This window comes from Salvia splendens, chromosome 21 (genome assembly GCF_004379255.2).
Source record: "Salvia splendens isolate huo1 chromosome 21, SspV2, whole genome shotgun sequence".
In the NCBI taxonomy this organism is placed as follows: domain Eukaryota; kingdom Viridiplantae; phylum Streptophyta; class Magnoliopsida; order Lamiales; family Lamiaceae; genus Salvia; species Salvia splendens.
This window is the reverse complement of record NC_056052.1, coordinates 1,884,352-1,901,723: the sequence shown is the minus strand read 5'-3', so window position 1 is coordinate 1,901,723 and position 17,372 is coordinate 1,884,352. Positions and strand designations below refer to the sequence as shown.

Here is a 17,372-nt window from a genome sequence, read left to right as displayed (position 1 = left end):
CATAACTTGCTTGTAACTTGTAAGCTATTGGGCCGGTCTATTGGACCTCTCAATTTATTTAATTGGGCTCATAGAATTTGTTTGCTATAATTTTTTTTAATAAAAAATAGTCAAATTTTTATAATATTGATTTATCCATAAAAATTAACTCTATATATTTATGGTACGATTTTTTCTCCAGTGAGATATGTCTAATTTTCATTAACAATAATTCAAAACTTTTTTACCTTGATTTCTATTATTTATCAATTTTTATATTAATATATGTCGTAAATATTCCCTCCGTCCCATTAGTGTTGAGACATTTTTTTTTAAGTATGAAGATTAAAGAACAAATATTTAGTGAATTAAGTGAAGTGAAAATATAATGAGAGAGAAAATAAAATTAAAGAAAAATAAGAGATTAAAGTAGGATAGAGCATAAATGTGTTAGATTTTGTTGAAAGGGAATATGAGTCAAATGTAATGCAAATGGCTAAAAAAGAATACGATGTAACACTAATGGAATTGAAAGAGTACTTTTTTTATTGGATGGAAAGAATTAAATCATCATTTTAGTGGCTAATATATCCTATTTTAATTGTGTACGGTACGAAAATTTGTAGCAAAGTTCATAATTTTAGTAAAATATAATTTTTTTCAATACTTATACGAAATCCTTAATTTCAGGGAATAAGGAAATGTCATGAGCCCAATCCCTGATATTTCGATCTTTCCCCATAACCGAACCTTACTAAATAGTTAAATGCTTCCCTTCTGCACAATCATTCTTCAATCTCAAATTCAATATTAATAAAAGTTGATTTTTACATTAAAGAAAGAAAGTAGAAAAATTATTGCTGTGGAAAAAGAGTCAGAGCTATATTTGAGGCAGATCCAGATAAACTATTGAGGAAGCTTGATCTGCAGGTGATTTTTCTTACCATGTTTATTTATAATAACATTTTTTTTATGTAATTACGATTTAAAGTAGAAAGAGACCAAACGTGGAGATAATGCTAATAAAGAAAATATTCGATTGATCATAAGTAAAGAACAATTGGCCACTAAAATCACAAATTTTTCCAAAATTTAGTACTCCATTTCTTAGGAGCTTTAAACTTGTTGGTATAGTGAATTTATCACGATTTGAAATTTTTGCAAAAAACTTTAAAACTTAAGTAACACATTAAACAATTAATGTAGTTTACACCCCATTAAAAGTCTCGTCGTTTCTTATGTTTACTGCTTTGTTCATCTAGACTTGCCACGTCAAACTGGTTCCCCTCGGCCCATACCATCACCGTCAGCATCCACAATCGCATCTAGTGGAGCCACTTAAGAACGAGCTAAAATATATAGTTTGCGGAGACAACGCTATAACCAAATGTTACCTTCTTGTGGATATGATCCATAAGCGGATAGATGAAATCCGCAACTTCTATGGCGGAGCAAATGGCAACAAAGACGGGGACTTGGCTGGAATGATGCTTCGCGACGCCTGCTTCCTCATATGCTATATGCAAGAAGGCGAGACTCACACCCTCATTCGCCAACGCCTGGGAATGTCTGGGGTATTGTTCGTGAATCGCGTTGTGTTTATGCTGGAGAATCAGATTCCATTATGGCTCATCTTCTTAATACACCCTGATCACCAATCATTGTTGCCCGAATTCTTGAACAACAATGTTTGTGGGGATAATAACAAGTTGACACAACTTCCATGGGAAAGTGGAGAGGAGGAAGAGCCTATTCACTTACTCGAAGTTGTGCATCGTGTTGAAGTTTGTTGCCTACAAACTTTGACTTTTTGACAGAATTTCTTTGTCCCACATCGGTGGGTATTAGGGTGTTTGGGGGAGTGGCTGCCTATAAAAGGAGCACTCCTCCCTCATTTGTAAAACATCCCAATTTGTATTCTCTTCTCCGTCTAAATATAAGCGGACTCTGCAGAGGGTGCTCAGAGACGTAGGCAATTTGGCTGAACTCCGTTATCAAAGTCGGGTGTGTTCTTTCTTTATTATCTATTCTGTTCCGCATTTATTTCTGGGTTTATTTTCTGTTGTGATATTGTATTCAATATTATTTGCGGGTTTGGTAGTAGTGTTTTGTACACCGACTGATAAATTCTGTTGGGAGTTTAATATTTAAGAGAGGACAGTGTCCCCACCAGCCTTTCCGGAGAATTTATTTGGGGAAATAATTTTATCGAGTAGACCCTGTTGGGTTAACTATGAAATTACTGAATCGGTTCATTTCACTATTTGAGAGAAAATCTCCACCTTAGCAAAATTTCAAATTCCACCGAACACGATTCTTCTCCACCCAAACAGACGACTCACGGTGCTTTCATATTGGCGCAGTCAAGCGCCAGCTCCAAATCGCAGAATATTAACCAAGCCCAAACAATGTTCAAACTTGGCTCTCGTTACCACATTGGTCAATATATCTGCAGGATTCTCCAAAGTTGGAACCTTTCTGATGACAATTTCCTCTTCTTCGAGAATTTCCCGCACAAAATGATAGCGAACATCAATGTGCTTCGTCCTTGCATGAAAGACCTGATTCTTTGCTACATGAATAGCACTCTGGCTGTCAGAATATACTTCAAGTTGTTTCTGACCAACACTCAATTCTTTCAGCAACCTATGAAGCCAAACTTCCTCCTTCACAGCTTCAGTAATGGCCATGTACTCTGCCTCTGTCGTAGACAAAGCTACCGTTGACTGCAAGGTAGACTTCCAACTAACTGGCGCACTCGCTAAAGTGAACAAATAGCCAGTAGTAGATCTTCGCTTATCCAAATCACCAGTATAGTCGGAATCACAATATCCAACCGCAAAATGACCAAGTGATTTATCCTGCTTAAACAACAAACCAATATTTACAGTATCTTTGATATACCGCAGTAAATATCTACAGTATCCTGCAAACCAATATCTACAGTATCTTTGATACACCGGAATTAGTTTTTTTTTAAATGGAACTGGTACCGGTACCGGAACCAATTATCCAATTCCCGGTTCCCCAATTAAAAATCTGGTTCCATTTAACCGAGAACCGTTTAAGTATCCATACTTAATATTGCATTAAAACTCATACCCATCAAAAATTTTATGGAGTACTACTTTTCAGCGACGTGGAGTATTGGAGTATGACTTTGATCATTGCGTTTTGGATTTTGAAAATGTTACGGCCATAATACAAAAAAAAAAGTTACAACATTTATTCACAAAATGAGAGCGGTAGAGTTTTGAATACTTTTACGTCCCAAACTATTTGTTCCGTTTTCTTTTTGGCATAGTGTTCACATTATTGATCGATTATCTTAATGGCTAATGGGTCGGAGTAGATAGATGGGTTATGTAGTGGACAATAAAATTGAATATTTTGAAACCAACCTCTGAACAATTAATGAATGGAGTCAAGTAATGAGGGAAGCTTTGTGTTGGGAAAAGTGGCGATAATTATTAAAGAGTATAAAAAATTTGTGTTGGGAAAAGTGGTGATAATTATTAAAGAGTATAAAAAATAAATTGATACTTGCACAGCGGAACCATGATAATTCTTTTCCTTCTTGCTGGATTAAATAATGGGACCAAACCAAGAAAACAAATTTGGTGCAGAATAAAAGTGTGAGACGAGAATTTTACGTGGAAAACCCAAATCGGGAAAAACCACGGGACCAAAGTCTAAATCTTCCACTATGTATATAATAGGCTTACAAAATTCTCCCTACACTCTATAGGGGAAACACAAATCTCAAAGTTAAATAACTTGGAATACACACAAGAGGATTGAGCTACAATCCTAAGGGAGATGGGAATTTTTCCTCACTTTTTCTTCACTCAGAAATGCACTCACCGCACTCTCTTTTGCTCTCTCTCACTAGCTGATGAGATTCTCAGCTCTTGCACACTATTCTTCGATGAAAGTGAGCTCTATTTATAGGAGAACTTGATCCGCAAACTTCTACTCCTATAGGTACCTCTCTACCACCACCCTATAGCCGTAACATTTGAGTTTTGGAGGGAGTTGCAGCAGCTTAGCTGCATGAAGTTAGAAAACTCATACGTAATGCATTTATTGCATTTAATGCCCACCTACAAATACAATTGTTGACATTCTTAGTCAACTTTGGTGGCTTCCATACATGGTGGATTATCTCAACACTTCGTCCAAGACGGATAGATTAATTATACTTAATGACCATATGAATGTTTGTTGGAGGATGGTGGGTACCTTTTTCTTTAAATATGATTTCAGTCTTTGTTTAAGCTAAATGATTATTTAAATCTATGCCAATTTCACACATAATCGCCACTCATATATATACAACTCTATGAGGTGATTCCATTAAAATGTCAAGATCTAGCTTTTATATTCATGGCAGACATAGAAGTCATTATCGACATCCCTAGATCTCGGCGGCGCATGCTGCATAGAGTGCCGGTGCAGCTGCGACGGGGCAAGACGCACATTTATGAGCCAGCAGTTGTTTCGCTCGGCCCTTACCACCACCGCAGGGATCCACAATTGCAGCTGGTGGAGCCATTCAAGGACGAGCTACGAGATATTGCGGAGGCACTGACCGAAAATGCTCCCTTCTAAGCAACATCTATGAGCGGATAGATGAAATTCATCATTTCTATGGCGGAGCAGATGGCTACACTGGCAAGGAATTGGCTGAAATGTTGCTTCGCGACGCTTGTTTCCTCGTATGCTATATGCATGGAATAGTTATGGGTGAGGCAAGAACTTATTCCCGAATGCATGAACGCATGGGAGTGTCTGCGATGATGTTCGTGCCACATGATAGAACAATTCTTTTTTGGGTAATGCATGTTAATGGAATTCCATTTTAATGAAGAAGTTTAGTTGTATTCCGACTCAGGGAGTGACGCACAACAGTTATGCGTCGTTATTAATGAACGACGCACAACCCTTATGCGTCTTTGGTTAATGACGCACAAGGGTTATGCGTCGTTCAAAGACGCATAATTCGCGTCTTACCCTAATGACGCATAACCCTTATGCGTCACACTGGTAAACATTCCCGCCTGTCACCCGGGTGACCCGGGTTCGATCCCCGGCAAAGGCGCATAATTCTTTTATAAGAGTAATATCTATTTGCCAAAAATAAATGTTTAGAATAACTCATTTTTATCAAATACTAATCACTTAAAAAATTGCGCCGTTGCCGGGGATCGAACCCGGGTCACCCGGGTGACAGGCAGAAATGCTTACCAGTGTGACGCATAAGGGTTATGCGTCACTAGGGTAAGATGCATAATTCTTATGCGTCTTTGAACGACGCATAACCCTTGTGCGTCATTAACCAAAGACGCATAAGGGTTGTGCGTCGTTCATTAATAACGACGCATAACTGTTGTGCGTCACTCCCTGAGTCGGAATACAACTAAACTTCTTCATTAAAATGGAATTCCATTACTAGACTAGAACAAAAGTAGAAAGAGCTCGCCACATGATACGCGTATGCTGGATGATAGGCTAGTTTTCGCCACTCGGAATTGATCACTATTTGCACTATATGTTGAATATTTGCATGAAAAAAATGTTTTTTTGGCAGGGAATGGATCATTAAGTTCGGAAGCTGCTTAATGAGGGCATGAAAAGAAAAATATGCAAGAAAGATGGCAAAATGACAAGAAAAGGAAGAAAGTGTAGGAAGAAGGCAAAGAAGACCCAAACTGCCCAAGCTGTTGGACTGGCCAGTTTGAATCCGACGGGAATATAATTAAAGCCACTTCCACACACTTATCAAAGACAAATCTCACATGAAACACACCATTTCAGCCCTTGGGGAGTAAAAAAGAAAGGGAATATCTTTTATTGGATATATGTATTAAAAAGACTTTAACTTTCCAACAACTTTGTCACTCATCACTTTATCACTTTCTTTAGTTTAGTTTAGTTAACTTTCTCTTTCTAGGAAAATTTTCTCTCTTCCTTAAGAAGAGAGATCTCAAACTCAAGGCTGCCAAGATCTTTGCTCACCATGGTTGAAGTAGTAGTAATTTAGTAGTAGTGTTTATTTTTCTCTAGTTACTTATCGTAACTTTTCAAGTTATTTTGCACCAATCTCACTCTTAGTTATTGTTGTAGTTCTTGCCTTAAAAACTTATTTCAAGTAATAATTTCTCTAAATGTTCGTGTATTTAATGTGCTTTAAGTTTAGCTCTTGTTTGATTTTCGGTTTAGCTTGTTGTTTAGCTCTAGTGTTTGCACTTTCTTGTTTAGTTAAAACTTCTTCTTTCAAGCTTTTAAAGTCAGTTTCTCAAGCATTTTCTTAGTTAGTTAGTAGTTAAAAAATGTGGAGAAAGAGTAGGAAAAGTTTCAAAAAAATCAGCCGGTTGTTGTGTGATTTTCGTCGTCTTGTCGGGTTTCATTTTGCATATCTTTGTACGATTTTGTTGATTTCGTTTTTATAGCTTTTCTTCCACCATGTTAAGTGTTCTTAAGCTTTTTTTTATCTTCCTCAATGAGTCTTTAAATTTCAGCTTTTAATTTTGTGTTTTCAATGCATGATTAGGTAGATTACTTATTGATCTTGTATTTCTCTAGCTTGGTTAGTAGTGTAGCAGCCATGTAGTCTTTCTATCACTTAATTTATGTGATTTAGTGTAGAATTAGGAGCCCAAGATCAGCTTTTAGAAGTTAAGTTCTTTGTCCATTACTTGTAGGTTTTTATCCAATGGTTTTACACCTTGGGTAATAAGGTTTGGGAGACAACAAGTACATGCTTTCTTTTCACTTTTGGTAGCATTTTTAGCTTAGTTAATCCCTGCACTCAACCTCCATTTACATCTTATTCAGTTTAGCTTTTAGGATTAAATTAGTTTAGTCACTTTTAAGGGTCACTTTCCTAGTAAATTAGCTTCCCTAGCTTTCCTCTTAGTTCTTCTTGCTTTTTTTAATTAGTAAATGTCATGACATAGCTGGTCTCTTCCCTTATGTTCTTTTTATTCCCGAAAGTTCATGTTTTGTTAAGTGTTGTAATTTTCTCGCTGCTGCTTTTATTATTCTGCCGAATTGCCAGTTTGTCAACTTGCCCAGTCTGCATTCCAGTTTAAATGTTTTCTTCTTATTGCATTTTATTTGCACTTTTGGTTCCCAATCTTAGCTTAAGTGTTATTTATATTTCGTAGTTTAGTTCTCACCAACAATTTAGAGCGTGACGGCATTGCCAAAACCTTTCTTAAGTGTGGAAATACATAACGGATGCTAACGTTCCTAGTGGGTTTGACACTCTAACTTACCATATACTAATTAATAGTATTTTGGAAAGTAGAAACTTATAAATCTTGTTGAATAGGAAGGGACACATGCAAACAACACGCATGCAAAACCCCAACCTTTCACTGGAGAATCAGATTCCATTATGGCTCATCTCCTCACACACCCTCAACACCAATTATTGTTGTGCCAGTACTTGAGTTACACTTTTTATGGGGATTACAGTATGACACAACTCCCATGAACAGAAGAAGAAGAGCCTCTTCGCCTACTCGAAGCTTGCGCTGCACAAACCTTCGTCTCATTGAGACCCAACAAAATTCAAGTTGCTTTTGGAGGCTTATCAAGAAATATAATCAACCAAGGCCGGCACAGGAGAAACTGGCAACAAGTGTGTGGCAACGATTCAACAGTCCTTTTCGGTCGGTAACAGATCTGAAAGCAAAGAGTATTAATCTCCAGAATAGTTCACATTGTTTAACCGACATCAACTTCTTCTCTTTCGCCTTGTTCGCCCACCTCCACCTTCCTGTCTTCTTCGTCTTTGACAGTGACATAGTGACCTATCCAATCTTATTGCATTCGAGATGTCACAAGGCATCAAGACAGACTTTGGCGTGGTATCTTACTTTAATTTCATGAAAACGTTGATCAACTACGTTAAAGATGTAAAGGTGTTGCGGGAGAAAGGCATACTGTACAGCCAGTTGGCGAATGATGAAGAGGTGGTTGAAATGTTTCAGAGCATCAATACTTATGGATTCTCAAACACTGATCTTTTTCTTGAGGTGAAGATGAGAATTGAAGAGCACTGCAATAGCAAAGCCAATACATGGATGACTGACCTCATCAATACCAATTTTCGAAGCCCATGGGCTATTATAGCTCTCGTCGTTGCTACTATTCTACTTTGCCTTACCTTCGTGCAAACTTACTACACAATCAATCCACTCAACTAAACCATTCTATTTGATCCCACCTTATGTATTATGTATGTCTTTTAGGTTACTTTTTGTAATGTAAGTTAAGTTGGAAGTCAAAATTAGCAACTACTCCCTCCGTCCCAGATAATTCGGGTCACTTTTACCCGGCACGGGTTTTAAGAAATGTAATGGAAAGTGGGTTGAAAAAGTTAGTGGAATATGGGTCCTACTTTTATATATTAGTTTTATAATAAAATATGAGTAGGAATGAGTTAGTGGAATATGAGGTCCACTACCAAAAATGGTAAAAGTGAAGTGGGACAAATTATATGGGACGGACCAAAATGGAATACTGGGACGGAGGTAGTACAATATATCATGCTATAAGAAAATAAATGTGGACTGTATGTTTTTATTTATCAGTTTTAATTGAGTAATTTGTTTGTTTGTCCACATCTTAATTACATGATTTGGGGTTTGATTTATCCACGTCTCAAATTTTAGGGAAATGCATATATAAAAGTTTATATTGCACAACAGTTTATACTTGTCAATCCAATCGGCCTAATGCGATTAACCTGACAACCCGAACTAGGTAACCCGATCAACCCATCTTAAACAAGATTTATATTTATTTATATTGCTCAACAATTTATAGTTTTGTGGAGATTAAATATAAAGGGGAAAAAGAATATACTTTATTGGATTTCAGTTGGACTTGATTTGGGTTAAAGTTTTTGTTTTGCACACTATTTCCCCCAAAATTATAACTAAGTTAAATTTTGAAGGCCTAAATATTATACTTCCATCCATGATATTATACATCTTTCTTCCACACTCTTGTCAAGAGGAACAACTCGAGGAACTTGATCACTCTCCTCTGCAGAGGATGGTTCGGTGGCAAAGGATAAAGAAGAAATCATTGACAGCTTTGTCCAATATTACAAGGGACTCTTGGGAATTGAGGAAGTTGTTCAACCACTGAGGATGGAGGTTTTGAAAGAGGTTTCAGACTTGAAGATGAAGACAATGAAGGACTCATCAAAGAGGTGACCACAGAAGAGATCAAGGAAGCTCTTTTCAACATCAGCATCGATAAGTCACCGGGTCCAGATGGGTACACATCAGCCTTCTTTAGGAGGCAATGGGAGTTCATTGGGGGAGACTTGGTCAATGCGGTTAAGGAGTTCGTCACCACATGAAAGCTCCTAAAAAGCCTCAACACAACAACCATTTCTCTCATCCCGAAGACCTCCACGAACCAAAAGGTCAGCGACTACAAACCGATTGCCTCCTTCAACGTGGTCTACAAAGTGATCACGAAGATCATCTCGAAGCGGCTTGAGTTGCTTCTTCCCAAGATTGTTAGCCTAGCACAGTCGGCTTTCATTTCGGGGCGTAGTATCATGGACAACATCTACCTTGCAGAGGAAATTATGAGGGGTTACGCAGTAATGAGGGCCCACCTAGGTGCACTGTCAAGATTGATCTCTGGAAAGCCTATGACACAGTCGACTGGAGTTTCTTGAGGGGCGTTCTCCAAGGCCTCAAATTCCACCCTTCTTTCGTCCACCTGATCATGGAGTGCGTTACTTCACCTTTGTACACGATCACGGTGAATGGTAGCCACCATGGCTACTTTAGAGGTAAAAGTGGTCTAAGGCAGGGAGACCCCATGTCTCCTTCTTTGTTCAGTTTATGCATGGAATATCTGTCTCGTTTGCTCCTTTCTCGCACTACTAGGGATTTTCGTTTCCATAAGAAATGCGAGCGAGCTGGCAATACTCACCTTGCTTTTGCAGATGACCTCCTTCTGTTCTGCAGGTGAGACTTGATTTCTGTGCAGATTTTGGAAGAAACTCTGAAGGAGTTTTCGGCATGTTCAGGGCTTGGGATCAACCAGAGCAAGTCTAACATGTTTATTGCAGGCGCCATCAAAGTTCCCAAGGAGACATTGCTGCAAGTGTTTGCCTTCCCAGAAGGCACCCTCCCTATCAAATGTTTGGGCATTCCCCTCGCATCAAAGAGACTTGCTACCTCAGACTATGGCCATCTGATCGACAACTTGACGGACAAGATAAAAAAATGGCAAGTAAGACTCTTTCTTTTGCAGGGCGTTTAGAACTGATTACATCTGTCTTGCAGGGCGTGGAATCATACTGGCTCCAAGCCTTTCCGATTCCTGGGACTGTCATTGAGAAGCTCATTGGTATTGCTTGTTCTTTCCTTTGGGGGAAGAAGTATGGTCAAGTTGCTTGGGATGATGTTTGCAAGCCAAAAACGGAAGGAGGTCTGGGAATCAGAAACCTCAAGGCTTGGAATTCGGCACTTCACACCAAGACCCTCTGGAACATTCATTCAAAGAAGGACTCCTTCTAGATTTGATGGATTCATACAGAATATTTCAGGAATGGACGGCACACAAGAAGAACGACTCCGTGCTCATTAAGAAGCTCTTATCCATCCGGGATGAGATGCTGGACAGATGTACTAGAGACGAGACCACAGCACTCTGGAGCACATGGTTCGCGGAAAAAGGGGTTCGTGAGGTTTATGAGTGGTTTAGGCCGAGAGGTGAGAGACGATTCTGGGCTAAGTATGTATGGAAGGACGTTGTCCCTCCTAAGTACTAGCCGACTTGTGGCTTTATCCCAAGGGGTTTTAACGAGGCCCGCCCACTCTGGGTTTTGATGGGTGATTTGAAATGTGATCGGTCATGTTGGGGCCCACCCCTTGCTTTTTGGTTCTTGGTTTCTCCATGTTGCTTTGTACTAGCCGACTTGTGGCTTTTTCTTTTGTATTTCCTCAGGTATGCCCGAGCGTATAATGTAAAAGTTTGGTTTGGTTTTTTAATTTATTTATTCATAAAAAAAAGTATACTTGTTCATTTCAGTGATGTCTGCCTTACATATTCTATATTTTTCCGTTCATGAAAATATATGAGAGCTGAGTTACTTCTTTTTTTCAACCTTAATTACTATTTTTTGGAGGGATATAATATTAAAACATAATGAAAAATTGGTTGAATATCATTTGAACGGCTACTATCCTATTGATGTCTACGCTACGGAAAATAAAAATTTTGAAGCAAAAAGTTAATAATTTGAATGGCAATGATTTTCTCAATACAAATAAGAAATACCTTTATTTCGGGAAAATGGAAACGTCAAGCAAATGTCATGGGCCCCATCAAGTTTTATTTTGGCCGACGATATCCAGATCTATACTAATCTAAAGTGACAGTTTATTAAAAAGACTTATTTACCCTTTTGGAGGGAAAATGCAAAGCTATTTTATTTACCCTTTTGGTCATTTAAAAACTGGCAACATTGGTCAAAAAAGAGGCAGATATTATTAGACAAAAAATTGATCTAATGAAACACTAGCTTCTCAAACAAGATAAAACACCTATACATACACACACCTTTAATTGAATCTGCAGCATTATTAATTAATCAACCCGGCGACGGCTAAAAGACAGCTGCAACGGCGACTGAAACAACGGGGAGCAGGACTGCCTCCCCTGCTGGGCTTCGGCAGCGGCGGCTCGACAAGACAGCTGGAGAGGGGACGACGCCGACGGAGGCGGTTGCTGCCTCGAAGCGACGCTGAGGCTACCGTAGGCGGTGAGGTCGCGACCACCGAGGCGACATCTCAACCTCATCGGCGTCTCAGCCGCGAAAGGAAGAGGAACGCCGCTGCCTCAATAAGCCAGACCCTGGTTTTTACGTTCTAGGACGGAGAAGGCGAGGGATCGACGGACGATTGGCGTTGATTCGCCGAAGACGACGGAGGCAAATGGCGGCGGAAAAACGGAAAAAATCGGAGAGAGATTGAGAGAGGGAAACGTCGTCGGTGCATAACGACGGTGGCACCGGCGGAACGCGAACAAGGATTCGCCGCGACGGGAGAGAGGGCGAGACTAGGGTTGAGGATTTGGGGAAGAATGGAGAGAAGAAATGAGGGGGAGAGATAGAGCAAACAACGACGGATGGGAATATATTTCTTTTGGGCCTCTGCATGTTAATTAAATTGGGCCACTGAATGTTAATTGATTTATGCCATTAAAACTTTATTTTTGGACTATGAATTTTAATTAATTTGGGGCCATGAAATTTAATTCCTTGGACCATGAATTTTAATTGACTTGGGCCATTAAATAATTTCCTTTGGCCTCTGATTTATGTTGGGCATTTTAATACTTGGACCAACAACCAATTAGTTTTGACCTTACTAATTAAATCTCATTTTATATTTAATCCAAGAGAATTAATTTGCCTTATGTTGAAATTGTGCTAAAGAGTTTAATTTGCCTTTTGTTTGGGTTAAAATTAAAATTTTATTCATTATTGTAATAATTTCTTCTCTGAATTAATCTATAAACTAAATGGCAACACAAATATATAATTTAATTTTCATGCTATATTTATTTAATTAAAATATTTAATATTTCATCCTCATAAAAATAAAAACATTTTTTATATTCGATTCAATTGAATGACCGAAACTTTTAATTATTCTTGCGTTTAACTGAATATTAAAATAATACTACTATTTTTATACGAAGTTGTAGTATGTCATTGAAGTGTGATTGCTCTATATGTATTATATCATTTTAAAGTGTTTTAGTTAATATCTATTTTAAAATTTATAGTTAATTAATTAAAATATTTTTTTGGATTATCTAATATGAGTATACTGTTATTGTACGTTTCTTATTCTAATTTCTACTGTTTGATCTTTACTCACACATATTTCCTTTATTTGTATATTTATTCTAATTAACTTATATTCTTTGATCCTTAGTTACACATATTCTTTTTGTAATTAATTTTATTGTTTTTACTCCACTTGGATCATAAATTAAAATTGTATATAAATAATACATTCATTAAGGAGTAGTACATTTTTTTTTAAATCTTCACATTGCTTTGAGTTCTTCTTTTCTATATTTTTGATATATTTTAAATTTATTATTTGAAATTTTTATGTCACGTGCATAGCACGGAGGTTAATACTAGTTTATCTTAAAAGTGTAGAATTATAGCCACATATATCACTGGTCTTTCCAGAACCGAACTCATTCTTAAGCAATCATTCTTCAATCTCAAACTCAATATTAAAAACCAGTTTTTACATTAAAGCAAGAAAAGCAACATCTGTGAGCCTATAGATTTTAATCTATGTCAGGTTCGTGATATTTCTGACCAATACCCCCCCTTATTTATAATTTATGCCTATTTCATAGTAATAGCCACTTTTATTATATGTATAACACTCTGAAGTTTCATAATTCCATTAAAACCGTTAAGATCCATCTTCTAAATTATGGCAGACATAGAAGTGGAAACTCTCATTATCGACATCCCTAAGTACTCTTAACACTTTTAATTAAGTTCATATGGAATATATTTCTATAAGTAAGCAACATTGATTTGTCGGTGTGCCACGATTTTTAAATTAAGTCGGAAATAGAAGGTCGTGCGGGGTTAGGAAATTCGTACATTTAGTAAAGTTTATGAAAGTTTACGGAAAAAATTAAATTTTCCCAATTAAAGTTTGTTATATTTTCGACCACGTGCCCTTATTTTAATCTATGCGAAATTCACAAGTACTAATCACCATGTTTTTATATAAGAATAAAGGTCAATTTTGGTTCTAAATATATTAGCAAAATACGAATTTGGTTCACAACATTCACTTTTTGAAAAATAGGTCTATAACAAATGAAATCCTTGTTGGAGTGGTCGGAGTGGTCGGAGTGGTCCTTTTTTTATGGTCCCATCAAAAAACTAACGGTCATGCCACTGTGCAATTAGAGTTGACCATTAGTTTTTTAATGGAATTGTAAAAAAAAGGACTACTTCGTCGACAATTAGCGTTGCCGCATGCCTGCTCTTCTCCTGCGCCGTCGCATCACATCGCCCTTTCCAGAGCTCACTCCCTCACGCCAATTTCTCCCCCTGTCGCCATCGCCAACTACTGCTGCTCTTCGAAATTTCGTGAACAGCCGTTCCGGCGAAGACTTCTTCTTCTCCCAAATCCCTCTCTTTTTCCACTTCCTGCTATTCTCAGGGATCTTCATAATTTTGGATTGAAAGCTGAGAGAATTTGTGGAAAACATTAATATGAAAAACAAATACTTTGGGAGAGGATATATCACTACGGATATGCATATATGTGAAGATTGGATTTATTTGTTGGAGATCTTTAAGGAAGTGGAGAGATTTGAGATAACTACCGTGGATTTGAAATTGAAGACTCATAGATATCCTTGGATTAAAATTAAGAGGACTAATTTTGGGCTCAAAGAAGGAAGAATTAAAAAAGTTTTGGGCTCATAACAAGCGGGTTCCTAATTGATAGTAAAAGAATAATTGTTTGGCCCAAAAAGTGAAATACTTATCTCGACAAATATAAAAAAAGGCGAAAAATTTTCAGATGCACAAACGATGTCACTACGAGAACAAATAAAAAAGGTAGAAAAAATCGGAGTGTTACAAATAAACAAACCAAGTTCAAGTTTGATTTTTTATTCATACTCTGACCATTGTCATTAAGTCATCGCTTTTATGTACTCCCTCCCTCCCATCCACAAAAAATTATCTTATTTTGTCATTTTAGCATGTACACGGAAAATAATCACATTTATAAAAATAGAAAGTTTGTCAATCAGATTTTACCTATTTTTTCTCATATCACTCATAATTTATTCACTTTTTTTTAAAACTCTTGCTTTATTTTTTTTTCTTTTCTCTCTTGTTAATAAACTTTCATTAAACTCTATGTAATCCACGAATGAGACTATTTCCTTTTGATGGATTAAAAGGAGTATATTAGATCCATTAATTGCGGTTTTATCTTTTACTTAAGCGCCAACGCTCCACTTACAACTCATGGGCACGTTCTCTTTCGATTTCTTAACAATAATCATTTAATAATTGGTCTACTATTCCAATTGATCAATAATAGTTTAATCAGGTTCACATTATTGATCGATTAGCTTAATGGCTAGTGGGTTGGAGTAGATAGATGGACTATTAAAAAAATATGTTAAAAGGACGTTTTTAAATGCATTTAAGGATGCTAATTTGTTTTTCTCAATATACCACTAATGTTTCAAAAAACATTCTTATTATTGATGTCCCAACTAGAGAATGCAAACAAAAGCGTCATAAAAAACCAAGATCAAGTTAATTTATCATTAAGTTAAGGACCTTTTCTTTTGCGTCTATAACTGTAATTTTAAAAAAAATTCTAACGCAACTAATTGTGTCTCAATTTTTTATGTCCATAAAATATACTCCCTTCATCCAAAAATAAGAGTCATATTTTCCTATAATATTAATGGCTAATGGGTTGAGTAGTGAACAACAAAATTGAATATTTTGAAACCAACCTCTAAACAATTCACAAATGGAGTTAATTAAGTAATGAGGTAAGCTTTGTCGAAGATGGAAAGATTAATTATACTTAATGACTTTATCAATGCGTGTTGGAGGATGGTGGGTACTGTGTAGAGTTTTCTTAAAATATGATTTCAGTCTTTGTTTAAGCTAAATGATTATTTAAATCTATGCCAATTTCACAAGTAATCGCAACTTTTATATAACAGTACGAAGTGATTCCATTAAAATGTAGCTTTTGATGAATGGCAGACATAGAAGAGGAAACTCTCATTAACGACATCCCTCAATCTCAGCGGCGCATGTTGAACAAAGTACTGGTGCAAGTGCGACGTGACAAGACGCACATTTATGAGCCAGCAGTTGTTTCGTTCGGCCCATACCACCACCGCCGGGATCCACAGTTGATGCTGGTGGAGCCATTCAAGGACGAGCTACGAGATATTGTTTGCGGAGGAGACGCAGACCATAAAAAGAGCATGATACATGAGCGGATAGATGATATTCGTCATTTCTATGGCGGAGCGGGTGCCTACACTGACGAGGAATTGGCTGAAATGATGCTCCGCGACGCTTGCTTCCTCATATACTTTATCTCTGCATTAACTGTGGGTGGGGATGGGGTAGGAAATCATGCCCGGATTCATGAACGCTTGGGAATGTCTGCTATGTTTTTCGTGCTAAGTGATATATGTATGCTGGAGAATCAGATTCCATTATGGATCATCTCCTTAATACACCCTCAATACAAATCATTGTTGTGCCAATACTTGAGCTCCACTTTTTATGGGGATAACAACTGTATGACACAACTCCCATGGGCAGAAGAAGAAGAAGAGCCTCTTCACCTACTCGAAGCTTTGCGCCGCTCCTCCCTTCGCCTCGTTGAGACCCAACAAAATTCAAGTCTCTTTTGGCGGCTTATCAAGAAATATAATCAACCAAGGGAATCATCGAAGAATCTTACACCAAGTGTGTTGCAACTGTTGGACAGTCCTTTTCGTTCGGTGACAGATCTGAAAGCAAAGGGTATTCATCTCCGGAAGAGTTCAAGATGTTTGACAGACATCAGCTTCTTCTCCTTCGGCTTGTTCGCTCAACTCCACCTTCCTGTCTTCCTCATCTCTGACGCAGAAATCGTGGCCGTCTCCAATCTTATTGCACTGGAGATGTCGCCGGGAACATACACAAACCTTGGCGTGACATCTTACATTAATTTCATGAAAACGTTGATCATCAATGTTAATGATGTAAAGGTGCTGCGGGAGAAAGGCATACTGATCAGCATGTTGGCAAGCGATGAAGAGGTGCTTGATATATTTAAAAGCATCGATACCTATGGAATCTCAAACTTTGGTCTTTTATATGAGGTGAAGATGAGGATTAATGAGCACTGCAACAGCAAAGCTAATACATGGATGGCCGACCTCATCAATACCTATTTTAAGAGCCCATGGACTGTTATAGCTCTTCTTGCCGCCACATTTCTGCTTTGCCTCGCTGTCGTACAAACTTACTACAAAATCAATCCACGCAAATAAACAATTCCATATGATTCCACCTTCTGCTTCATGTATCTTTATTGCTACTTGATTTCACCTTGTGTTTCATGTATGTATTTTATGTTAATTACTATTTGTAATGTAAGTTAAGTTGAAGTCAAACTTAGCTACTATCATGTTATAAGAAAATAAATGTGGACTATTTGTTTTTATTTCTCAGATTTAATTAAGTAATTTGTTTGTTTGTCCACATCTTAATTACGTGATATTGGGTTTGATTTAACCATTTGGGATATGGGTTGTGA

At 37.4% G+C, this 17,372-nt stretch overlaps 2 protein-coding genes across 2 annotated transcripts; both read left to right on the top strand.

Moving 5' to 3' along the window:
* The first annotated feature begins 7,823 nt into the window (after nucleotides 1-7,823).
* On the top strand, nucleotides 7,824-10,538 carry LOC121785289. The gene is made up of 6 exons (XM_042183675.1): nucleotides 7,824-8,024; nucleotides 9,108-9,208; nucleotides 9,588-9,805; nucleotides 9,903-9,983; nucleotides 10,046-10,251; nucleotides 10,305-10,538. The coding sequence occupies exons 1-6, from the start codon at nucleotides 7,824-7,826 to the stop codon at nucleotides 10,536-10,538; spliced, it is 1,041 nt and encodes a 346-aa protein (XP_042039609.1).
* A 5,272-nt stretch (nucleotides 10,539-15,810) lies between these two features.
* LOC121785288 lies at nucleotides 15,811-17,106 on the top strand. The gene has a single exon (XM_042183674.1). It carries the CDS (start codon nucleotides 15,811-15,813, stop codon nucleotides 17,104-17,106), a length of 1,296 nt encoding a protein of 431 aa, XP_042039608.1.
* Nucleotides 17,107-17,372: the final 266 nt, after the last annotated feature.

Excerpts from the sequence above, each read along its gene's own strand:
- LOC121785289 (XM_042183675.1), top strand. The coding sequence starts at position 7,824 with ATGTCACAAGGCATCAAGACAGACTTTGGCGTGGTATCTTACTTTAAT. Across the intron at positions 8,025-9,107 it reads ACACTGATCTTTTTCTTGAG|GGACTCTTGGGAATTGAGGA; the intron begins GTGAAGATGAGA and ends CAATATTACAAG. Across the intron at positions 9,806-9,902 it reads CCACCATGGCTACTTTAGAG|GGATTTTCGTTTCCATAAGA; the intron begins GTAAAAGTGGTC and ends TCGCACTACTAG.
- LOC121785288 (XM_042183674.1), top strand. The coding sequence starts at position 15,811 with ATGGCAGACATAGAAGAGGAAACTCTCATTAACGACATCCCTCAATCT.